This window comes from Aspergillus pseudotamarii (genome assembly GCF_009193445.1).
Source record: "Aspergillus pseudotamarii strain CBS 117625 unplaced genomic scaffold BDV38scaffold_23, whole genome shotgun sequence".
NCBI lineage: Eukaryota > Fungi > Ascomycota > Eurotiomycetes > Eurotiales > Aspergillaceae > Aspergillus > Aspergillus pseudotamarii.
Window position 1 is genome coordinate 272,932 of NW_022475037.1, and position 23,216 is coordinate 296,147.

Sequence of the window (23,216 nt, forward strand, 5' to 3'; positions counted from 1 at the left end):
AAGGGCTCAGATCTCTTGGAAGAATACTTACACATGAGTATTATTGCATAGACTGTACTGTGACCAATGAGCATCAGAAGGAAAAAGAAAAGAGGAGTTCACCGTTCGTCGTACACCTTCATAGAACAAAAATCAGACAGGGTATGCCACGCCACGCTATGCGAGTCCAGAAGAGAAAAAAAAAAAAAAAAAAAAAAGAGAGAGGGGCGAAAAACGAATACACAAAGGCGGTCGATCAACTTGGAATCCCAGGACAATCTCAAAAAGAAATTATAAACACTCAGGAGATTAAATCCTATCCTGGAATCAAACTCAGGAGAGAGCGAAGAAGGGGAGGGGGCAAAGAGTCTCGGAAATTAAAAACCACGAATAATTCCTTTATTCCATGCTCTATCAGATTGTTCATATGAATTGGTCAGATATTGATTTGGTATGCAAATTACTGTAAGATTTGATCCGGAGATCTACGAAAGCGGTGATGCCGAATGTGACGTCGTCACTGGACCACTGACTCGACACCCAATACTCTTACTACTACTAGTACTAATTTATTAATTAGTAGTAGTGGCGATGTACAATGTTCCAGACGAAGTTTAAAAAAGGCAAAATAAAAAGCATCAATTGCCCATAAGAAAAACTTTACTTGATAATGTAATGAGCATATGACCTTCCACTCTTACTAGATGTGACCACTGCGTACAGTACAATTGCATTACCGAAGTATATGCTGAGACTCCTGATCTCCCTAAGCATTCATGTTGTACTTGGGTAGGAATAAGGGGCAATCGTGTTTCATACTCCGTAATTCAACAGCGAGATCGGCGTACAAGCATCAATATCCTGGAGCCGTTAGGTTTTTGTATTTTAGAAGGCAAAAGTTTCATACTCATTCTATACGAAGAACATGGGTATACTAACTCTTTTTCCTATCAAGGCTGCTTCTTTAGTCTGGAAAAAGAATACTCGACGTTTGTCTTTTATGCAATCCTCGATCCTGCTACTTCATATTTCGTTACACGAGCACCGTACAAGCAGACCATTCAAAGTTGGTGGCAAATCTGTGTCCCCCTTATTGATCGATCTTGCCAAAGTACAATGTACACGTCAAGAAACGCCCATGGAGACATATGTTGTTTGTATGGACGTACTAGGTAGTACTCCTGAAAGTCCCCATAGTTTCTCCACTTCTTTCATTGCAGCTGCTTGTCAATCTATGGCTGGGGCTTATTCTACTATTTCCATCGTATCCCTCCCTAAGCCCCATACAACCGCAGATACTCAGCCTCTCTGCTAGTGTCAGGCTGCACCATCAAACCTACTATAAACTAAGACTGTCATTCTCAATGGTGTTAGAAGCTGAGTAATGCATGAGTTGAGGCTGACCGTTATCAAGAGACACTATGTTCTCCGCTCTGGGTAAAAGAAGGCAATATGCACCGCCAACTGACCTATGGCATATACTTAATTGGCCACGTCATGCAGCATCGACCTAGCGTGTTATCTTGGCAGTCTTGGCAGCTCATGTGTACCCCCAAGTCATTCATCTCATATGGCATCTCATGTAGGGTATACATCGTCACCTGACTTACGACAATCACTTGAAGAAACCTAGACCATAAATTCCTCCCAGACGTTAGGTATGCGAGGACTAGAATCTCATACTTCAGCTATGGATACTTCTATGGAGTGCCTAGTTCGCATATCCTTTCTTTTCCCACTGTGCTGTAGATCATAGGTCCATCATGCGCAATCAGGCAAAGCAAAAACCCGACTCATTCATCGTAACAGACCGTGCTCCCCACAGACGTAGAATACCCAAGATTCTCTCCGTCCACTCTGGATCTCTACCCAGCTCCCTCATCAAAAGGTCATACCGGTACAATAACTCAAAACACATCTTCAAATACGCCTTCATTTCTCCCCTTTCCGCATCCGTGTCAAGGCTCAACGGATCCCACGATGGGCATTGAAAATCAGTAATGCCCTTCGCATTCCAAAATAAACGATGCGGGATATTCTGTGCCGGATAGTCATGATCCGCCAAAGCCCAATCAGCGAAGTACCTGAACCGCTGCGTCTCCGTCAGACGAACAGTGTCATCTGCAGACCCGCGCTTGGCATTGGCTTTCACAGCGGCGGCAATGTTCAGTAGTAGGTAGGCTTGTAGAGCTACGTCCGGAAGATGGTTGACACCGAAGCTGTGGCCCCAACTTAGATTATCAAGGGTCGCTAGCGGGACCTTCATGTGGTTTGCCAGACGTAGTAAAGCGAGCATTTCGTTCGATATAAGTAGCATTTTCACGGCGTCAGCTAGGTCCCCATCAGCCGTGCTATATGGAGCGTGGCTGATCCAATGTTCGACATTCTGGAATTCTTCACAGAGGGGATTGGAGACTGCGGAGTTTGTTCTGTGTGGTTCGAGGTGGTACTTTTGTTCGATGGCCGGTAGGATAGACGTGTCGAAGAGAGGACCGGACGTTGGCAGAGCGGTAGACGGTGGATACTTAGCTCGCTCAGTAGTCGCAAACTCCTCGATCACGGAGATAAGGGTTTTGGTAAAGTGGTTTAGCTCAGCGGGTTGGCGATCAGCAAAGCGGTCCTGGATAACAAAGTCGTTCTTGCGGTTCTTGTATTGGTTTTCTTTGATGAAGCCAAAGTGTGAAGAAATTGTGTTCCAAGGAAGCTTATGATCTAGATGCATGATACTCTATCTATGGAATATGTGTTTTGTTTGATAATTGTCCTCGAAGTGTCACCCTCAAAAGAAAATCCACAATTACCAGTCTAGCGCTTTTCAAATTTGACAATTTATGTTTCCATTTTTAGGGCCTGGTTAGGCAGCCACCGCTTGAGCTACTAATTCAATCGAATTCCCCCCTTTTGCCATGCGCCACCTTCCTAATACTTGAGTGGACTAGTCAAGCGGGGAGGGTGAAAACATGGCGATACATGTTATAGTCCCATATCGGACAGGCTTTCCGCTCCGCCAGCAACAGCGCCACAGGCTAATCTAACGCCTCATCATGATTCATTTTCAATTACACCTTCAAAATGCTTCGTGCGGGCCCCTTTTAGTCTTGAGCTAATTATCCCCGCTTGGTCCGATTTGTATTTTTATTTCTAATATTTTGAGCGGCTTGTAGGTGCCACCACTATGTAAGGGAGTACACGGTTGTATACAAAGTTCGTAAAGCTTCGGTGCAAGTTGACATAACCTACATTTAGAGACTGTGGTCTTAGCCAATCCCAGTCCAATTGATAGTCCTGGCGATGGCGAGTTTTACGAGATTCCAGACCTGTTGGATTTATCGAAGGAGGTTTGCAGTCACCTGCACTGGAATACTGTGTACTCGTTGAAGAATGTCTTGATTGATTTTTGTTTGATATGTCAACCACCAAGGGATAAAATATCATACAATGCGTATAGACCTCCCTCGTCACCACGTGTCTGAATATCGCCACAAACAAACAACCACCTTATCCGTTAAAGCAGGGAACCATAGATCTATCACACATGATTATTGACTTATTGCTTTACTGCACAGCCTTTCACTTGTATCGTCACAACTGAAAGCGAGTAGTAAGCGGGACGCTTAGGTTCCACGAGCATCGTTTTGATACCATAAAAGCCGCTCGAAGATCCTGTCTTATCTCATGAAATACTTTCGCTTGAGACCACACAGAATTGCTTTCCAAGTTCTGAGTCGACGAAAGAATTCACAGGTCCTTCTTAGTGTCATCGTCGCTCTTACCGGCAACCTTATCACCCAGGCTGTGGTATTCGCGGGTAAGGCCCTCGCACTGCTTCTTCAGGGTCTCAATGTCACGGTTCTTTGCATCAAGCTCCTTCTTCAGGCGTCCGATCTCGCCGGCGTTTCCAGCCTCGGCAAGGCGAGCCGAGTCCTTTCCACCGGCCTTCTTGTCGCCCTCGAGAACCCTGACCTTGTCTTCAAGGCGGAGGACATCAAGGATCATAGTGTAGGTGCGGTTGAGGATAAGAGACAAGAAGAGGGTGAAGCCGCAAAGGTACATGTTACGTTGAGAGTAGAACTTCCGGGCCTGGACTTCCATGCGGTCAGTGCCGAGGGCAGCCGCTCTGTTGGCAAGAAGTATTGTTAGATATGTCTAGTTCACCAAAAATATATTGAAGTGAGGCAAATTACTTACCCCATGTTCTCCTTCGAGAAGTTAGTCACCTCCAGCTGGACACGGTACACCCGGTTCACGCTGTCAATGAAGAGGATCAAAATGAAGATGAATGTAATCTAAAAAGTTTGTCAACAAGAAGTCTAACCCCTTATCGTAAGTAACTAGGAGCTTACCTTCATTCCATATTGTAGTTTCGCTACTGCCGGACTTTCAGAGATGAAGGTGAACAGCTTCCGCTTGATTGTGAAAGGCAGAGGGACAATAAGTCCCATAAAGATCACCATCTCGAACACGAGAAGGCAAAACACCTACACAGATGAAGTTAGTACGGTTTGGAGCTGTGTAATCAGAACAATTCGAAATATATCCTCGGCACAGCCGGAACTGTAGGCTACACCCTATTCTGCAATTTGATATGGTCGATTTGGTGTCAGTCTGCAAGTGAGATACAGAACAAACTTACAAGACTGTAGTAGAGAGTCATTTTGCCTGGCACTAATACCCCAATTCGACAATTGACGATGGAAATAGCTTCAGGGGATGCTATCAACCTGTGGTCGTGGGGGAAGCTCGCGGTAAACAAAAGATAAGATGTGCCAAGGACAGTATCAGGTACTCAAAGGATGGCTGCAACAAGCTCTGAATATATATTACAGAGCCTTGGAATCAGGAGACGAGTTATTTTTCTGGGCGGTGGAATGAGATCAGAGGCTTTTTTTGTACCCAGGGCGATGAAGATGAGGTGGTCCTTTTCAGCTTCGGCAAGGTAGACGTCATCACCGCCCGGAGCTGAAATGCTAATCACGTGACGTATTTCTACCTAGTTCGGAGTGTGGCGCAATCACGTGTCAATTATGCTTTTCTTTCTATACAATATGGCCGTTTCATTCACTACTTTTAATGCAGATATGTTCCTTGTAACTAAATCTGTATCTACGCGGCATCACAGGTTCATCCCTCCGCTTCCCCCTCCCAGGCGTTGGACTTATGTTTCGGCTCGAACTTGAAGTCCTTATGGGCTGGACCGAGGAACATTTCTCTACACAGCAGGTTAATATCCATGTGAAGCACTAAGCGCATCAAGAAGGGAGGGAGAAAAGAAGCAACTTACGTAATCGTTATCCAGTCTTTGTAGTTTTGACTGCCCATAAGAGTCTCCAACTCATTTCTGCCTCTCCAAGACGGCGGTCGGTCCTGAATATGTGGTGGAAGGTATTCAAGCAATCCGATGGGAATATAGCGACAGGCGAAGCTCAACCACTCAAGAAGGAAGCGCCGTGTGGTGCCAACTCCATGCTCGTCTGATCCCCATGTCTCCAGACCATACTTGGCAAACTTCTCAACCAACGATAAACGCTCGGACGCAGACTTATCGAGGTACTGGCCTGCCTGAATCTCCTCAAATAACCAAGGCTTGATCAGAGCACCTCGACCAACCATCACAGTATCGACACCAGCATTGTTAACGTGGTCATCGTAATCCAGGTGCGAGTAACAGTCTCCATTCCCAAGGAACCATGTCTTGCCTCCATTCGGCTGGGTCCGTGGGTCCGGCTCTCGTACGGTATCTGTGACTTGATCCGTCTTTTCATTCAGTCTCTTTATAAGAGCAGAACACTCAGAGATATATCCCCAATCTGCCTGTTTTGTGTACCGTTGCTGCCTGCTCCGACCATGCAGGGTGATGGCTGCTACACCAGGGGCACCAAGCCCAAGGGTACTGGACTCGTAGCCCCCAAGAATTAAACGCTCTGCCAGCCTGAGTGCATTGGGTGAATTGTCTCTGGTTCCCATGCGAATCTTGGCGGTGATAGGTATTTCTTGTGAAACTGCGTTCATACCGCGAAGGATCCTCTCGAGCTTCGACGGGTGTTCGAGAAGGGCAGACCCAGCTCCTTCACGGAAGAGCAAGTCAATAGGGCAACCGCAGTTCAGATCGATAACACGGAGGTTTGGGGTGTATGCGGACAGTACTTCGGTCGCCTTGAGCGCTTGCCAATGTTTGTTTGCCGCAATTTGGGCGCCGAATCTAAGATCTTTTGAGTGATCATATCCTTGCACTATATCAGCTCCTGGAGAAATAGTTGGAGGTAGCATTTCCGTCTCGTGTGCTCTCATCAATGCCCACTCTCCCCGTTGACCCTGAATCAATGGCATACTCAGAGCCATCTCCGAGTAAGTAAACTGTGCACCAAGTTCTATACAAAGTCTCCGGAAGGGGAGATTTCCTTGGGTGGTTAGAGGTGCTAAAACAGGAGTTTCCGGGCCGAAGTAAATACGTCTTTTTTCCGACGGTAAGAATGGGGGCTCTAGGTATTGTGCCCGGTTCTCTTCTTTTTCTCTTTCAACCTGCTCGGCCTTGGTCTCCGCGCCCCGCTCTTCAAGAACATTCCGGTTGTGAATTACTTTCTCCAGTTCTCTAGAGGTTTTGTCCAGCCAATTTGTGTATGCATCAGCTCGAGGCGTCTTGACCTTCTTGCGGTTTAGCGCAATCTTAGCTTCTATTGGAGCAATATTTGCAGTACCATCCTCGACCGCAAAAGGAACAAGTGGCTGTGCTTTCTTTTTGCGCTCCTCATCTTCAACCAGCACCAATTCTTTTCTGCCATCGGCCGTCTCGCGTTCAGTCATATGAGAGCCCACCAGACGACATTTCCACCCAGAGAGACATTTGCCTTTTGCGTCCCAAACTGGACACACGCCATCAAACGTTGTCAGATCACCACGTTTGTATTCCTTCAAGTAGGTTCGTAGGTCGTGCTCAAAACGACACTTTTCGCCCCATTGGCAAACTCCTGGAGAGAACTCAGGTGTAAGGATCCTGCTCGGACAGAGGCCCTTTTCGTCCTGAGACGATCCAAAAGTGCGGTTTGTGTTTTGTCCAGTAGGCTTCTTCTTTTTCTTCTTCCCTGTCTCTTGCCCTTGGGCCCCCTCGTGACGTGTGGCCTCGGCAGCGTCGTCCGTATTAGGTTGCGGTTCTGTGTTCGTAGCTCTTGGGATAATGAATCTAGCATATAGTTAGTTAATAAGGTACACCGCAGATAGCTGCTCCTGCGCTAACATACTCTGGCTTAACGGGTGCGATACCCCTCATGCGCTGAGGGGCACCATTGCTAGAGTTGTTGTCAGATGTTGAGGCATCATCCAACTTTGCTTTCTTCGAGGGGCGCTCCTCATTATTGCCAGTCTCTAATGTACCCGTGACCGGTACGTCGTTTTGAAGATCGCGCATGGGGGCCTCCGGCGTTTGCGACTGAGCGGTTTCCGGCGCCATCATCAAAACAGCTGTTTCGATAAAATGGCCACCTTTCTTGCCTAAAGCGACGGGTAAATAATCGATGGGTAGGAATTGGAATCCTAAATTCCAATGCAGATACAGGTAGATTCAATGCTTGGCGCAAACAAGCCTTCTACCTCGATTAATGCCGACAAAAATTTCGGCTCTCAACATCCAACCGCTGAGTATGAATGAGGATTTGCATTGTTTGCAGTTAGTGGTGGCGCACGGGCTAGTGGCGCACGGAAGGCGGTCTACATGAGGTCGATGGCTGGTGCGCACCGCACTGGGGTAGGATTGAGTACTACTACTTTTATTGGAAATGGTGATGTCGAACCCCAACTTAGAAATGCTGGGCTGTTTCCGGTACTGTGTACAGCGGCGGCATGCGCGGTAGGTTGGTTCCTTACATTACCGAAATACCTAGCCCATACCTCCGTCGGTCTGTGTGCCTTACGCATGATTGGTAATTACAGGGGAATGGGTGAAGGGGGGCCCACCGAAGTTGAACTCTCTGTGCCTTTACCCATTTTCTCGCTTTTCTAGAAGAACTCAACGAGCAGATGGTGGCCGCCAAGAATGTGTATCCTCGCCTCGGGATTTAGATCCAGCCACTGGCCCCAACGTCCCTCTCCACCCAATCCACTTTCGCTGTTACCTGTAGCTTTTGTTTCCTGTCTGCTAATGTAGGTACGGAAAAATGGCGGTAGGCGAGCGAACCTGAGTGGCCGCACGAACATACGAAAATGGTATTTGAAAGTCTATGAATTTCGCGTCCATGGTGACTTGAATTTGGTATTTTTCTTCGTACTTTCTACTAGTAAGTTAGACTACTAGCCGATCAGGGGGAGTCGAAGCCAATGGATGGATCAGTATCAACTCAATTGCAGCTTGGCAATAGATCACAAGACCTACCTAGGGACACGTCTCTTGTCGACTGATGCCGAATAAAGGGTACTCTCTTGAACTACCGAAATATATTGATGTATAAGGTCAACTCTGTCACTATAGTCCCGGTCAGCCGGTACTAGTACCCCTATTTCGAGTCTACCATGGCGCGTAACGCCGCCCTGCTGGAGATCCTCAGCTGGATGGATACAATCCCTAAGATCCACCTATCAGATATTCTTCCGTTCTTCGCACCTTTTGGAATCGGTGGAATAGCACATGTGGCATTTTAGAATCGGTGAACTTGGGTGTGTATTGACCCACAGTAAAAGTCACAACATTGGGTTGACATTGATTTTTATATGGCTGCAGCAAGAGGTAGGACAGTAAGATCATGCAAGTGGCAGGGAGAGATATCACCTGAGGCGGTATCAGATTTTCAAATTACAGTATTGCATCGAATTCGGTATATATGACAATACACCGGGGAGGGCGAGCTTAACTTGGTAGTACCTCCTTGGTAGCTTACTACTGCTACTTTCTCGTCCGTACTTCGGAGATGAGGGGTGAGTCATTAATATAAATGGGAGGCTGGAAAACAACATAGTTCCTTAGCCTTATAGTCCATATTAAATCTAGGTTGAATATGTTGTCCGTATGGATTGCCACAAGAGGACCGCTAGGCTCTAGCAGGAGCAAAGTAGTATATATTTGATAACCAGAAATGATCGCCTGATTCCAATACCACACGTCCCGCGGCTTGGATTAAATAAGGTTCGCGGCCACTTGGCCGATTTATTTTCTTTGAGTGATGTTAACAACCAACATCTATACATAGCAGCATACCCGTTTGCCCGGTTTCACCATAATAAGCCTCATATAGACTAATCATTATAACCCTCCATCCCAGAAAGACGCCACGAGCACATACCTACTCCGGAGTACCGTACGGGGTACGTATTTAACTTAGTACGAGATTTGGGTATGTCGATTGCTGCATATCAGACCAGAAGCGGTAAGTGTGTTAAGCGGGTAAAGCGGTGAAAGCGGCCACGAAGAATCCTTCTACTGTATTTCTAGCGCCGAAGCTAAGGTTTGGTGATACATCCCCCAGCGTGGTTGCGTCTTGAAAGGAAGGCCTGCGGCTATCGCTAGTGAGACGATCAGTGTTCCAGTTCTGATGGGGATGATCTGTTTCGGTGAACCGCCTCTGGAGAGATTTCGCCTTGCCACAATCGCATCACTCTACTTTTGTCCATAATTTGGACCGATAGAGTAAGCGAGGCCGCTTCTAGTTGGTCTAGTGCCGACAATACTCTCTCATTTCCCCGTGTCTTTGTGTATATCCTATACATACAGACCGCCCATTCGTTTGATCTGATCTCCACCACAAGTGACAAGATTATTCTCTGATGTCATGTGGTGTTGGCTAATGGTGATGTGATAAAGCTCCGAGATGGAGTATAAAGTTTGCGTGCTGTATATCCGTAAAGAGTACATACTTACCAGTTCACCAAATGATCGAACCTGTCCATATTACTAGGATTGATGTGACCACTGATAGCCAAGCTTTCCGTCCAGGTACTCTCTCGACGATTAGGACGTCAGATAGCCCCAGCCTATTTTACATATCAATTAGCCCCCGCAGTCGCGTACTAACAGGCCTAGTAAGTAGTGCCTTTATCAACCTCAAGACCCTGAAGATCAAACACCGCAAGGAAACCTATCTAACCGTTAGTACGTACACCGGAATTTGAGACCATGTGGGGAAGAATTTGAATCTAGTTTTGCGTAAGTAGATAGAAGAACTCGATCAGCCCGTCTGCTTCATGACGCTTTTAGATAGTCTGTTCGTCTAAATGCTGATCAAGTTGATCTAGTTAGGAATGCCCCAGTCTGCAGTCGGGGAGGACGTTCTATCAGCCCCAAGGGAGCACATGTAAATGAACCACGGATCAGGTCCGCCGCCTTCGCCCCATCGGTTATATGAGCCGTCTCACAATAGCGGAGACGTCACCTACACCTACATATTGGCTATGTAATATGTACGAAGTTCGAACAACATGACTCTGCTGAAAGTCTCTCGAATGATTATGAACCAATCGTTCACAATCCCCGGGAGGGTTGCTTTGACGAATGATCGTTCGTGGTGGATTTGGTTTTGATGTGTCAATGTTGCAAGGGCAACGTAATGTACATACGATGTCGAACTACAGGCTAACTCGGGAGGGTCAATAATTTAGCCTCTCCCTCATTCCCCCAAAGATGGTTAGATTGAAATTACAGACCTATGGAGATGTGACGAGTATTTTACTAGTCCGAATGCTAACAAATGGTACTCCATCCCACTAATTAGCACTGTACCTTAGAAATGGAACTCTGATCCCACCGCCATCGTCATTGACTTCTGAGGAAGACTACTTCTTTAGTACTAGCTCGTGAGTGGTCGTGGGCTGCAAGCGGTGTCAGCTATGAACCCACCATTCTTTAGCGATTGCACCGGTTGAACGCCGGACTCCTAGTTTAGTTGTCTCTAGTAGATAGACTAGCTATCCATGAACCCATGGAATTCTTTAGGACAACCATACGTACTGTGTAATGAAGCCGACTACGACTACTGTAAGTTTTTGCCATTGAATACAGAGTCACGGCGTCACTAGGATGACAAAGGTGTATGACTAATTCGTCCATCTGGTTTCAGATTTGTCTGGCAATATCCAATGTCTCCGTGTAATACAACGTAATACAAACCAGTAAAGACATCGGTTACCCATGGATGCGCTTGTAGGTACCCTACCAACAGTTACCTGTCCCCGTAAGGCCGTGAAGGAAGTTAGTCGCCTCCGGTAAGGTAGGTTATTATTACTAGATGCTGGAAGTCCTTCCACTCATCCTTCCATGACTCGATTTCCGCCAGTTTGCCCAGTCTACCCCCCCCTCCATCTCCGTCCGCTCTTTTCCCTGGTGTTATCGACTTATCGTGGTGTATTGTTCTTCTACTTATCGTCTCATCCGTCTAAAGTTATTCTTCATACATCTTCCTCCCCATTAGAAAGAACCATATCGCTGAGTTCTCCATCGGCAGTATTACTAACTTATTGTTACGGTGCCGCCACTGTTCCCGAATCCGTTACGGTTCCGCAGACAATTCCAAAGCGGGACAGCATCCGAGGGTGGACACTCACTCCTTGTGTGATCCCGCCCAAAGCCGCTTTCGAGGATTCATTCCTTCATGCTTGGGTCGGCAGAGACGCTCAGTCCTCCTCCTCTACATTACTCTCCTTCCGTCGGGGATCACGATCACACTTCCTCTCGGGACTCGACCCCTGTCACCACTCCACTCGGGTTTGGCGTACCGTCGCGCAGGGTAAAGGTCTCTGATCGTTCGTGGCCTCGAAACTCATTTGGTCTCCTCGACAACCATCCATCATTTCTCGATCCGACGAAGTTATATTCGCAACCTCAAGAAGACTACGATTTCCCTCTTTTCCCCTCGCCCCCTTTCACATCGGGCACGATGAACAATACAGCAGCTCCAATTGATATCGCCACTCGTCAGGCCTCGGTCTCTCCCCCGGGGCAACAGGCGTCGAACTTGACCTCTGCTCTCCAGAGAGCTGGAAATGGCGAGCGGACCGGTAGCATATCTCACGCGGGCGGCGTTGGAATCAATATATTCAAAGCGCCACCACCTCGTAAAGACTCCATCGGTGCAGCGACCGCACAATGGGGTAATGGCTCCAAACCGATTTCCATGTCCGGATCCAACCGTGATAAACAGCGCCGTGAGTCATTGGCCGGGAGCTTGGTTGGTGGTATGAGCTGGGGTGGTGTTTCTGTCGGCAGTTGGATACGCGACGAGTAAGTTTTTATGGGCGCGCGATTGATATCCCACTTGGATTCATGATTGGCACCCCCACAAATGCGCCTGACTCGAGTTTCAACGGCCAGAGGCTAATTTTAAATGATCTAGTATTTTAATGACCGGCACATCCCCATTTACTTTCCAGTCACCTTCGTTCCACTCGTCATCTTATCTCCCAAAGCTGGAAGCCAACTTCATGCGAGACTTTTCTTGCTGTGGTGTGACATTACCTACTCTTCACGATCTCCTACAGCACTATGAAGAAGCCCATGCCACTAAGTCTCCACACCAGGGACATCGCCCAAGCCAAGCTGACGGCAGGGCTGCTTTGGCTGCGGCTGCGATGGCACACCAACAGAACCAGCAAAACAACAATCAGAACCGTGGATTGCAGCCCGAGAGCACACAGCGGAAATTAAACCAAAGCCAACCGCCTCAGCAGCACTCCGATATTGATGCTATCGATGATATGGAGCTGGACGAGCCAATGGGTGATCATGATGCGTCGTCGCAGCTGTTTTCGCCCCAGCCACAAAATGGCAATCAAGGGGGGTTCGGCCATTCCAATCAAAGGGTGCCACATTTGAATCTGTCGATGCTTCCAGGACATCAGGGGTTCAAAGGTTCTCAACCCGGCACGCCTGTGGCCTCCGGTCGCCCCCTGTCGTTGCAGAATAACCCCACTGTTTCCTCGGTGAACACGCCAACTTTGATGTCGAATCCACTTCAGAACTCTCAATTCCGGTCAACGCCCGACTCATCCACACCGGGAACCCCAGCCGAACTCGACGAGAGCGTGCTTGGCGGCTTCGGTGACATGGGGATGCAGGCCAACAACATGATGCAAGGCCAGGAGCAATTCGCTCGCTTTGCTGCCAACAACGACATGGTGGATCTCTGTATTGACGAGCCGGCGAAACGTTTATTCAGCCCAACCGGGGGGATCAACACACCCAATGCTCATTTCAAGCTCAGTGGGGCACAGTACGGTCCAAATAGTGAAATTGCACGCAGAATTAGAGAGCAGCAACTGCTGGCCGGCGTTCCCGATACCACTGCTTTGCTTCCAAATGAAGAACCAAAGCCTTTCCGTTGCCCTGTTATTGGTTGCGAGAAGGCTTACAAAAACCAAAATGGTTTGAAATATCACAAAGCTGTAAGTGTTCTGTTACAGGATAGAACTCTCCATGGACTATAATTGACATAACATCGCAGCACGGCCATAACAACCAACAATTACATGATAATGCAGATGGTACATTTTCCATTGTTAACCCAGAAACCTCAACGCCGTATCCTGGAACACTCGGCATGGAGAAAGAAAAGCCGTACCGTTGCGAAGTGTGTGGCAAACGTTATAAGAACTTGAATGGTCTCAAGTATCACAAATCGCATTCTCCACCATGCAACCCCGACTTCCAACTTGCCGCTGGCCGCAACCTGGCTTTCGGCGGAGGAGTCATGCAGGGACAAAATATTAATGTTGCCGGGGCTGGTCTACCTGGTATTGGTGAGGAGGGTCTTCTATAGAAGGTCTCGCTTGATTTTACAAAGCTTGAAAGATAATGCTTTGTTCTTATCTTCAATTTCACATAATTCAATTCGGCGATTTTGACGGCTTCGTCGCGTGACATACGACTTTATGACCGGTTCGGTGGCTTGGAGTTACGTTTGGTATGAACGTCCTGTCGATCGCGGTTCTCTGGGGCAGCCGCGATTCGATCGGATAATGAATAGTCAGTCCTTTTGGTGCCCTCGAAAGACCTCCGTTGAGATACATTTATGAGTTCCCGGTACGCTTGTCGGTGTATGATTTTCGGCTTTTGTCGTTTTCGTGCCTCTCTCTCTCTTTTTTTTTTTTATGGTTGAGCTTTGGGAAGCAGAATCCGGTGTCTCAATTACCTTTCGTCCCCTTTCCCCCCTGATTCTCATTATTTAATGGACTTTGTCGATCCTTGGCTTCGTATACTTGGCGAGGTTGCGTTTTTGCTCGCAAAACAAGGCAAATACGGGGATTAAACAACGTTGGTACACGGCCGGTCTTAATGTGTCCTTCGCCATCTCCCGAGCACTGTGGGAGAAAGAAGGGGGGAAAAAAAGAGAAGAAAAGAAAAGAAAATGGCATACCGGCGTCGATCCTGTAGATAATGGTTCCAGACCAGATCTTGCTTTCTTGTTGATTTTACCTGTGCTGGTGGTGTTTACGGAGAAATTGGGGCTATAACTTTTCCTTGATATGCGCTGACCCCTTTTGGCTTGTTCTTTCTTGATAGAGTCTTGTTGATTTGCTTGATTCCCATGGCTTCGTTTTGTTCTGCGAAAAGGAAAAAAGTTTGGAAAATATTGCTTTGGGCTGCCTTGTCACGCTTGTCAAATGATAAACTATACTCCCTTCGAATTGAAGTTACTCTTTCTCCCTTCATCAATTTGTGTTCAAGTAAAAGCATTAATCTCTACTCATCCTGCTTGTACTTTGAAGGATGTTCTGATGCTTGCTTCGACACGATAAAGCCCATCGTAGTATACGAATGCTTAGCCAAGGGCCGAAAGCCAATAACATTCCTGGCGAGATCGGTCTCATTTCCTGACTACTAGTATTTTAATGGTTGCATACTCCGCTATCGGCTGAATATAATGAATAATACTTACTGGCTGGGGTGAATCGCATTAAAAAACCACCTGTCCCATTTGATTTCGAATATGATACCGTCACGGTAATCAACATGCATTCACATATTGAAATGTACTTATAGAGAAATAAATTTTACGCTGGAGGAGGATCTACATCATTCCCTACTTGTTCCATGCAAGGTTCAATAGTGAGGTAAGGACGAAGCATGTATTCCATAGCTCAGCTGACCTGGTCACGATGTAGCGACAACAAAGCGAAAATCCCATTTGAAAGTAGAATTATTCTAGTACACCAAAGAAGAAAAGAAAATAGCCATCCCCTGCATAAAGCGCCATGTGCATCCAAACTAAGGGTAACATGAAGAAGAATGAAGTCTCGTGCCGCAAACGTCCTGATGTACTTCATAAAAAAGAATCATTGAGAGAGTTATTTCCGTTTGCACCGACTACCCTTGGGTGTCATCGTGTGTCCGTACTGTGATTTGCCTTGGTTGAAAATGGTAGACAAATAGGAGAAGATTTTTACAGATTGGGAAGATGAATGAACATGGCTAAGACAAATGAAAAGAAAGAAAAGGGAAACCGGATTTTCAGACCGTGTGGCTATGGGTGGACAGGAACACTGGGGACCTACCACTCGAATTCGCCCTGACCTTTGTGGAAGACATATCTATTAAAGTCAGCAAGCTTGTCGCATTATTTCGAGTGCTTCTATGGAACTTACTCTTTGCCACCAGTCGTCAGAATACCGTCCTTCAAGGTACACTTCCACTTGTTCTTCACCCTCTGGACCTTGTCGTACGTGCAGAGCATGACTTGGCCGACGGCATCTTCCGCTTCATGGTCATCAGCAACGAGATCATCCGGATCATCGAGGTCGGAGTTGATGGCATCTTCATCGTCTTCATCTCTCTCATCATCACCTCCCGGGCCGTCATATTGAGCTCGGATTACTTTAGAGGAAGACGGTACCGAGATGCTTGGGTCCGAAGGAACCGCGGCGTCTGTCGCAAGTTCACGGGTAGGTGCACTTGATGAGCCCTGGCGCTCCTCTAATGGCAACAGAAGGCCTCCTCCCTCAAGCTGAAGCATGCGCTGTTTCAGATGCTCACGGAGAACCCTGTCCCCTTCCCCATTCTGACGTTCAGCAGCCTCACGCCTTCGCGCAACCTCTGCCTTCCATGCTGACAGTGCATCGTCACTGGCACCGTCTGTTTGTGTGTTATTCATGGGGGGTTGAGAAACAGGAGGGTAACCTGGTTCTTGCTTTATATGTGGCGCCTGTCCATTTGGTACATGCGGTAAATTTGGGGGACGGGCCTGTCCTGGCATTGCCATGGCAGCTTGCGACTGGGCTTGCAACTGACTGACCGAGTTGGCAGCGGCCGCGCCGTATCTCTGGTGTAACATGTTGGCAGCACGTTCTCGCGCCGACTGGGCATTTGGAGTGTTCGTAGGTATCATGTTACTCATAGGGGGCAAGCTGGTTTGGCCATTCATTCCAGGCTCCGTCTTGATGTGTGGCGCTTGGCCCATGGCATTAGGTGCTGCCCCGACCGGTGTGGGGACTTGTAACGGAGGCGCGGTGCCAGGCATTGACTGAGGCATTGACTGCGGAGGGGGAACATGTTGTTGAGGGGTTTGAGGAGGAGCGGGTCGAGGAGCATTAGAGGGTACAGTCGCATTAGGGGGAAGGATTTGATTCTGGTTCTGAGGCTGAGGAGGGGCTGGTTGAGGTGGTGGAGGGTCCCAAGGGAAATGAGCGACACCCAGGGACGAGAGTTTTTTCTGCCAGCTCTGTCGAAGTTAAAGATTTAGTTAGATCGTTGAACAGGGAACAGAAAGCTTCTGAGTTGAGTGAGGAAATAAGAAAAAAAAAATAAAGTATAAATAAGCCCATGTGAAATGAGGCGAAGGTAGACAAAGGGTAAACCCGAACTATATTGATCCTCAGATAGATGAGACGGACGATGAGGGAGGGCTTGGCAGCCTTAGGCTCCCGCGGGCAAAAGGGGAGGAGTATAAAGGGACTCAAAAGGCTGGCGCTCCCCCAGAGGCTTTGCCGCCTCCCGCAACTCTCGGACCCCGCGTTTGGCCGAGGGCCATCGAAGCCAACATCGGTTGCCCCTTCGTTGGCATTTTCACCAGGAAATCCATCAAAAACATCTCAGATTATCGAATTTCTGTCTAACTCACCTTCCTCAAATCTAGCAATGTCTGCTGGTCCACTCCGCTCTCCTCGAAATCTACCTGAGAACCATCGCAGACTTCTTGGATGACACGATCGAACACCGTGCCCTATCAATCATTTGGTATAAGCCAATATCCTTTTACAGATACAGACCCTCGCTGGGGGAAGCTAGCCAACGAAAAGAGAAATTATCTGCTAATCCTTTCTAGGGTCTCCCAGCTCAGGCAAGGTAGGGCTCTGTCAGATAGCACTCACCACCTGCTGATTGGACATAGTCGCTGGGACAGAACTTCGTAGACAAGCCTTGTCAAATCAGGTAATCAACACGGTCTCTCCTTTCTCGACGAAAAAGCAAACGTGCGGGCCTATCACGTCCGGCGGGTAAGGTGGATGTGTTGTCGTTGGCTTATCACCAAGGCAGGGTGTTTCCGTCGCAGCGGTCGGTTGCCACGGACTAATGCGACGGTAACCTCCAACAGTCAAGTTCGGACCTGCTTCGATAGCTCAGGACCTGACCGACAATCGTATGCGACCTAGCTATGTGATACCTAAGATCTTTCGTCAAACCGCCGAGGAAAACGAAGGTTGTTGGCAAGGAGCGCAGGGACAGGCGTGCCTGAGAGGGAATTGAATGAGGTGAAAGTCGTAGTCTTCGGGCGAAATCCGTCCTCGTCCTGCTTAGTCACCACCCGCACCCTCACTAAGTTAGCGCCATCGGCCCTTTTGGAGCTTATCTTTCAAGGACGGAGTCACGATTTTTGCGTTTATCGTAAGTACTAAGTAGTACCTAAAGCTGTCCCTATCGATTGACCGTCTGTCCTACAATCAACCAATCGTCCAATGTTAAGAGGGTATTAAATGATAGTTTGTCATCAATTCTAAGAATGTGCTATACAAGAAGCTTAACCCAAATATACCGTCTCGCCTAAATACAGTACTCCTCCAACTAAGTAACGCCAACCAAGTGTGATCCAACTCCCCAGTGATATACCCAACCCAATGAAAACCGAAACAGATATACAAGAGAAGAACGTGACAAAATTAGCGGATGGTCATGGACTTGGTCATTTGAGCCTTGCTTCCAACTCCGCCCTCACGCGATGCCGATGCACTAGTTCCTGGTTTGCGTTCAAAGACCTTCCAGAACTTCAAGCTCTCGTCCGCTGCCGCGGTGGCTAGAAGTTGACCATCAGGACTCAAACAACTGTGCAGAACACGAGTCTCGTGTGCCGGGATCTCAATGTTGCGGACCAGAGTGGGGTAACTCCAGATGCTCAGAGAGTTATCGGGAAAACCACTGGAGCTAACAATCTCCCGGTAGTGGTTGCTCCACCGCAGGCTGGTGACCTGGGAACCCGTATCAATGCTGTTGGTACGGGCACCTGTCGTGGTGTTCCAGAAGTGAATATGGCGATCGTATGATCCACCACCGGTGGCAAGCAAATTCAGTTGCCAAGGACACCAGCTGAGAGCTTTAACGGCTGCCCGGTGGTTGGTCTTGGTGAACTTGGGTGCACTGAGAGACCGAGCATCCCAGATGTTCACCAAGTTGTCATTGCCGCCGGTAGCCAGCTGAGCACCATCGGGTCTCCACTCGAGGCCACAGACTTCAGAGGTATGAGATACAAGCTCGGCTACCTTGTGCTGAGCGATGCGGACATCGTGGTTGAACACCAGACCGCTGCGAGCGCCGGTAGACAAGGTGTGCTTAGACCAGCCCATGACACCAACACGAGAGTCATGGCCGAACATACTTCGCAGCTTAGTACCCTCCTCGACATCCCAGATCTGAACCTCGCCGGTGCCCAAGCCCACACCAACATAGGCCCCATCGCCACTCCACTTGACACTACTGATATAAGTATCCGGAGATGACTCCAGTAAGCAGCTAACGGATCCTGTATCTGCCGACCACACGTAAACATTACGCTCAAGGCCGATGGCAACCTGGTTACCAGAGCTCCAATCCAGGAGATTAAGATAGTAGTCATCCAGAAGTCCAGGTGCATCCAGAACACGCTCGGGGGCAGTTTGAACCCTTCTGCGAAACTGTGCAGACTTAGACTTAGCAGGCCTGAGAGGACGATTGTACTGAGCACGCAAGTCAATTGGCTTGGACGATTCCGGAGGCGGTGGCTTGAAAGCAAGAATTCGAGTATTCAGGTTTACACCGCACGCATCAGCCAACGACGATTCGTAGGCAACAGCATCTGGGGCGGGTCTGGTATACGATGAAGACGATGATGTTGAGGAAGTCTCGCTATCCTCGAGGCCGAGGTTCTCAAGAGCCGCGGTGATATCGTCTTCCGTTCCTCGACCACCGATGTCGAACGCGCTCGCGGCACTTGCAAGGACGGTAGAGCCCTCATTGCCATTAGACTTGGATCGTTGACTCTCCTCGGGCTTTGCAGTGCCAGCAGTTGCCAGTCCCTCACTGGCGGTCCGGTTGGGAATGAATCTGTCACCAGCATTGTGTGCAATGCGAACAGTGGTCTTCCCAGATCTCGTCGTACGTGTCGGGACCTCTTTCCGGACTCGCTCCTTGGATGTCGGAGACTGTGATGATGAGGGACCAGTACCGGCTAAAGCCCACTCAGAGACACCCATCTCTAGGTGCTTAGGCGACTTGCGAGTCCGAGCAATGTTAGACTTGGGAGACTCGCGGTAGTTCCGGGTTGCCCTGGACATGGACTTGGCAAAGTATGAGGACAAGTTCCCTCCGTAGACAGACTTTCCATGGTCCTTGGCGCCTTCCTGCTGACGAGGAGGAGTGAATGGTGAAGAGTGATTCGATGTCATGCTTCCCGCTCGCATGCGTGGAGAAGGTGTGAGAGGCATGCGACCTCCAGCGGTCTTTGAAGAGAAGATTCCATGGTGAGTTTTGACCGGGGTCGACACCGTAGGAGTAGCCATATTCGAATAGGATTATGCCACCGGGGCACCGAAGAAGTAACCCTGAAGAAGTAAGGTCAAGGCAATGCGGTCATACAATGACCTTCAGCCGGGATTATGGCTTAAGATGTACAGTAAAGTACTGAAAAACAGCAAGTATGAGCAATATACTATGCAATAAATATGAGATAGCAAGGAAACCGAAGAAGATGGGAGGAGAAGAAGGAATCTGAATTGGAAGACTTGAGGGATAGGGGAATAAATAGAGCGTATAGTTCTTTTCTCCCATGGCAACGGTTACCTGAGGTACGGGTGCACTAAGCCTAGTCCGGCTAGTCGCGTCTGCCATGCGGCTCTCGTGACGATCGTCTTGGCGGCTTTCACTTTTTCCACCTTTTTTTCTTTTTTAGAATTTTTAGTCACATTCTCTCATCCCGATGTCAAGTCTTTTTGTACTCCTTGGCATTATTTGGTATAACATGTAACAAAGGTCTTATTGTTTGAATTCGAACACAGTCAAGAACTCCATTACACGCTCTTTCTCACATCTGTGGAGCGGTGCCACAACTCTCTCCTTTCTTGGGTGGCTCTGATGGCGCGGCAACCGCTCTCCACTCCTCGGAATAGTAACGCTTCCTTTGCATCCGCGGCGTTCACGCAGTCCCACGGAGACCCACAACCCTGGACCGGGGCGCCTAGAGTCTCATTTCCGATGACTTCCCTGTCCTCTGATCATCACACACCGCACCACGCATTCCTCATGCCCCCTAGTGTAGCTGGCGGTCGCCGCGGCAGCACTGACTACCGCCCAAGCATAAAAAAGGCTCAAGGTCATATTCCAGCATGTCTGGTCAATGCATCTGTGACGTATTGCAACAACGATCAGATCTACGCCTTTGGCGGGTTCGATCAGTATACTGATGAAGGTTTATAAAAGACCCTATCATCTGATATGCATCAGTCGCATCTTATACTAACTAATCATATCAATGCACTAGTGTACAACCACGTTCTGAGGCTGAACCTTAAAGATCTTCGCTGGGAACTTGTGGACAACTATGGCGATATCCCAGGAGTTCGCATGGGTATTTAGAACCTGACTACATCAGCATCCAGCTATTTATGGAGAATCGAACTAACTGAGCCGTGCTAAATGACTAGGACATACTGCCACTCTCTATCAAGGGACTAAATTGATCGTCTTCGGCGGAGAGAATGAGCATCGCGAATATCTTTCCGATGTGGTCATTCTCGATATCACCACTTCCACTTGGACTCAACCGGAAATCCGTGGACCAATACCGCGAGGAAGGGCCCGCCATGCTGCCGTCATTTACGATGACAAGCTTTTTGTCCTAGGAGGTGTAACTGGAGATAACAAAATCCTTGATGACTTGTCTTATCTCGATCTGAAAACGTGGACATGGTCTCGGACCTGGAGATTTACGGCCCGCTTCGATCATACGGCCTGGGTTTGGGGCGGTCGCTTGTGGACTTTTGGAGGCCTTGACCCGGGTATGGAACGTACGACGGATATCTGGTGGCTTGATCTCAAAGACATCCAATCTCTTGGAATGACAACATCGCAAGGTACCGTAGACACCCCCGCGACAATCGGCAGGAGTACTCATAGCCCAGACACAATGTTCAATAGTCCAACACAACAGCTCTCGGGACGGTCCGGTAGCTACGCAGCAAACTCGGGGAGTGTCCAAGTTCGCAATTCAAATCGACGGAAGCCGATCGCTCCAGGTGCCATCTCGTGTCTTCAGTTCAAATCCGGTCCTCACGTACCTGCGCTGTTCTCTGGTACCCACTTCCAAGCCTATGCGTCTGGTGTTCTGCTCGACTTGATCACTCCATCGGAGACCGTGCGTATTTTTGACTGTAATCTGTCGTCGTTGGAACTTGACTCGCTACGCTGGCAGAGACTAGCCGATGGACAGGAAATATTCAAATCGGGTTATAGATGGCATTACTGTACAGTCGATGCGAGCGGCACCAAGGCGTGGCTATTAGGCAGCAGTTCGGATTCCGGCGCCACTCCTGGAACCGCTGATGAGAACCACATGAGCGAAGTTCTCTGTATTGACCTGGAAAGGTACGGCTTACTTGGCAATGAGATAACGGCCGCCTCGCCCGACCAAGGCAGAGCACTACTTTCGGAGCGATCGGGGGTATCGCCCTTATCTGGGCTTGGTGCGGACCTGTCGGCGGTCTTTGATCAAGCGCCTGAGACAGGTAGTGGTGCCGACTTTATTATCACGGCCAACGCAGACGATCAGGTAAACGAAGATGAGCTTGGAGAGGATGCTTCTTCCCAAGCTCAGCCTGCGTTTCTACCTCCTAACGCGACCACTTCCCCACCCATCCATGTGCATCGGATTATATTACAACTAAGATGGCCCCATTTCAAAAGGCTGTATTCTGCTCAAATGGTCGAATATCATTCGAAGAAGATGCATATTCCCGAGCCTTACTCGGTCGTTCGTGCATTCGTCTACTACCTGTATACTGATAGCATCTCAGGTCACCCAGAATATTGTTCTGACATTGTCGATGTGGCGGGCATGCTCGTTATGGCCAACCTGTACGACATGCCTAAGTTACGAGTGTTATGTGTTAACCGGTTAAGCCGCGAGCTGGACGTCGAGAATGCAGCCATCATCTGGGAGCGAGCCGGCCGGACGAATGAAGAATGGCTGATGCGCCGTGCAGCCCAGTTCTGTCTCAGCAACTGGGGCCGAGTAGTGCGCACTGATGGCTTCAAGTCTCTGAGCAGGCAGAGTTTGATTGAATTATGTGAGGTGGTTGACATGGAAGGCCGCGTTGTTGCAGGACCTGAATTGGAGATGGTTGGAGCGCTTTCCGCAGAGGGATTTGGCTCCGGCAGAGATCCTAAGCGGTCACAGCTGGCTCTCGGCGGCACCATGGCTGACGATGTCGATGACCTCGATGGTGAGGAAATGGAAGGGATGGAAATGTCGTGATACCATTGGGTTACACCGCCGCTTCGAGCTACAAGTCGGTGCCTAAGAAATAGCGGTTTTGGGGGGGGGATTTCCCTCATACCCTTTGCATGCTCACTAACCTTCATGACATGATTGATATAGGTAACGAGGTATGGATTATGATCAAGCGAGGAGTTGCGAGACAAGGATTACATTACATTGCATTTGGTGTTTGGTATTATTGCATGATTTAACCATGGTGTTTTGTTTGTTTTTACTATTTAGTATTAGTACGTCGAATCAAATGAGGATTTGATTACTTCTTGTAGTTTCGACTATACCTATTCCAGGCCCTCGGGATACGGTCCGTGG

At 48.5% G+C, this 23,216-nt stretch overlaps 7 protein-coding genes across 7 annotated transcripts; 2 read left to right on the forward strand and 5 right to left on the reverse strand.

The window, feature by feature from the left end:
• Positions 1-1,522: 1,522 nt before the first annotated feature.
• On the reverse strand, positions 1,523-2,911 carry BDV38DRAFT_78830 (uncharacterized protein). The gene has a single exon (XM_032063940.1). The coding sequence runs from the start codon at positions 2,699-2,701 to the stop codon at positions 1,751-1,753; it is 951 nt and encodes a 316-aa protein (XP_031914171.1). The 5' UTR covers positions 2,702-2,911; the 3' UTR covers positions 1,523-1,750.
• A 654-nt stretch (positions 2,912-3,565) lies between these two features.
• On the reverse strand, positions 3,566-4,896 carry BDV38DRAFT_78816 (putative BAP31 domain protein). Its single transcript, XM_032063939.1, has 4 exons — positions 4,613-4,896; positions 4,323-4,457; positions 4,168-4,265; positions 3,566-4,096 (listed from the first exon to the last, which is right to left on the reverse strand). The coding sequence occupies exons 1-4, from the start codon at positions 4,631-4,633 to the stop codon at positions 3,718-3,720; spliced, it is 633 nt and encodes a 210-aa protein (XP_031914172.1). The 5' UTR covers positions 4,634-4,896; the 3' UTR covers positions 3,566-3,717.
• An 87-nt stretch (positions 4,897-4,983) lies between these two features.
• Positions 4,984-7,743, reverse strand: dus3 (tRNA dihydrouridine synthase DUS3). Its single transcript, XM_032054440.1, has 3 exons — positions 7,215-7,743; positions 5,261-7,156; positions 4,984-5,188 (listed from the first exon to the last, which is right to left on the reverse strand). The coding sequence occupies exons 1-3, from the start codon at positions 7,424-7,426 to the stop codon at positions 5,101-5,103; spliced, it is 2,196 nt and encodes a 731-aa protein (XP_031914173.1). The 5' UTR covers positions 7,427-7,743; the 3' UTR covers positions 4,984-5,100.
• Positions 7,744-11,083: 3,340 nt separating this feature from the next.
• Positions 11,084-13,743, forward strand: BDV38DRAFT_78904 (zinc-coordinating transcription factor SFP1). The gene is made up of 3 exons (XM_032063941.1): positions 11,084-12,175; positions 12,288-13,335; positions 13,395-13,743. Exons 1-3 carry the CDS (start codon positions 11,547-11,549, stop codon positions 13,707-13,709), a joined length of 1,992 nt encoding a protein of 663 aa, XP_031914174.1. The 5' UTR covers positions 11,084-11,546; the 3' UTR covers positions 13,710-13,743.
• Positions 13,744-15,328: 1,585 nt separating this feature from the next.
• On the reverse strand, positions 15,329-17,658 carry BDV38DRAFT_78937 (transcription initiation factor IIA large subunit). The gene is made up of 4 exons (XM_032063943.1): positions 17,257-17,658; positions 17,007-17,108; positions 15,535-16,607; positions 15,329-15,480 (listed from the first exon to the last, which is right to left on the reverse strand). The coding sequence occupies exons 1-4, from the start codon at positions 17,272-17,274 to the stop codon at positions 15,441-15,443; spliced, it is 1,233 nt and encodes a 410-aa protein (XP_031914175.1). The 5' UTR covers positions 17,275-17,658; the 3' UTR covers positions 15,329-15,440.
• Positions 17,567-20,299, reverse strand: BDV38DRAFT_78924 (WD40 repeat domain-containing protein). The gene has a single exon (XM_032063942.1). It carries the CDS (start codon positions 19,912-19,914, stop codon positions 18,043-18,045), a length of 1,872 nt encoding a protein of 623 aa, XP_031914176.1. The 5' UTR covers positions 19,915-20,299; the 3' UTR covers positions 17,567-18,042.
• A 6-nt stretch (positions 20,300-20,305) lies between these two features.
• Positions 20,306-23,208, forward strand: BDV38DRAFT_245503 (Kelch motif domain protein). The gene is made up of 3 exons (XM_032054441.1): positions 20,306-20,819; positions 20,892-20,978; positions 21,055-23,208. The coding sequence occupies exons 1-3, from the start codon at positions 20,486-20,488 to the stop codon at positions 22,881-22,883; spliced, it is 2,250 nt and encodes a 749-aa protein (XP_031914177.1). The 5' UTR covers positions 20,306-20,485; the 3' UTR covers positions 22,884-23,208.
• The last annotated feature ends 8 nt before the right edge of the window (positions 23,209-23,216 follow it).

Excerpts from the sequence above, each read along its gene's own strand:
- BDV38DRAFT_78924 (XM_032063942.1), bottom strand. The coding sequence starts at position 19,914 with ATGGCTACTCCTACGGTGTCGACCCCGGTCAAAACTCACCATGGAATC.
- dus3 (XM_032054440.1), bottom strand. The coding sequence starts at position 7,426 with ATGATGGCGCCGGAAACCGCTCAGTCGCAAACGCCGGAGGCCCCCATG. Across the intron at positions 7,157-7,214 it reads ATCGCACCCGTTAAGCCAGA|ATTCATTATCCCAAGAGCTA; the intron begins GTATGTTAGCGC and ends ACTATATGCTAG. Across the intron at positions 5,189-5,260 it reads AAAGACTGGATAACGATTAC|AGAAATGTTCCTCGGTCCAG; the intron begins GTAAGTTGCTTC and ends CCTGCTGTGTAG.
- BDV38DRAFT_78830 (XM_032063940.1), bottom strand. The coding sequence starts at position 2,701 with ATGCATCTAGATCATAAGCTTCCTTGGAACACAATTTCTTCACACTTT.
- BDV38DRAFT_245503 (XM_032054441.1), top strand. The coding sequence starts at position 20,486 with ATGGCGCGGCAACCGCTCTCCACTCCTCGGAATAGTAACGCTTCCTTT. Across the intron at positions 20,820-20,891 it reads CGATCAGTATACTGATGAAG|TGTACAACCACGTTCTGAGG; the intron begins GTTTATAAAAGA and ends TCAATGCACTAG. Across the intron at positions 20,979-21,054 it reads TATCCCAGGAGTTCGCATGG|GACATACTGCCACTCTCTAT; the intron begins GTATTTAGAACC and ends CTAAATGACTAG.
- BDV38DRAFT_78937 (XM_032063943.1), bottom strand. Across the intron at positions 16,608-17,006 it reads CATTGCTAGATTTGAGGAAG|AGCTGGCAGAAAAAACTCTC; the intron begins GTGAGTTAGACA and ends TAACTTCGACAG. Across the intron at positions 15,481-15,534 it reads CTGACGACTGGTGGCAAAGA|ATATGTCTTCCACAAAGGTC; the intron begins GTAAGTTCCATA and ends TGACTTTAATAG.
- BDV38DRAFT_78904 (XM_032063941.1), top strand. The coding sequence starts at position 11,547 with ATGCTTGGGTCGGCAGAGACGCTCAGTCCTCCTCCTCTACATTACTCT. Across the intron at positions 12,176-12,287 it reads GGCAGTTGGATACGCGACGA|TATTTTAATGACCGGCACAT; the intron begins GTAAGTTTTTAT and ends TAAATGATCTAG. Across the intron at positions 13,336-13,394 it reads GTTTGAAATATCACAAAGCT|CACGGCCATAACAACCAACA; the intron begins GTAAGTGTTCTG and ends ATAACATCGCAG.
- BDV38DRAFT_78816 (XM_032063939.1), bottom strand. The coding sequence starts at position 4,633 with ATGACTCTCTACTACAGTCTT. Across the intron at positions 4,266-4,322 it reads AACTACAATATGGAATGAAG|ATTACATTCATCTTCATTTT; the intron begins GTAAGCTCCTAG and ends CAAACTTTTTAG. Across the intron at positions 4,097-4,167 it reads TTCTCGAAGGAGAACATGGG|AGCGGCTGCCCTCGGCACTG; the intron begins GTAAGTAATTTG and ends TCTTGCCAACAG.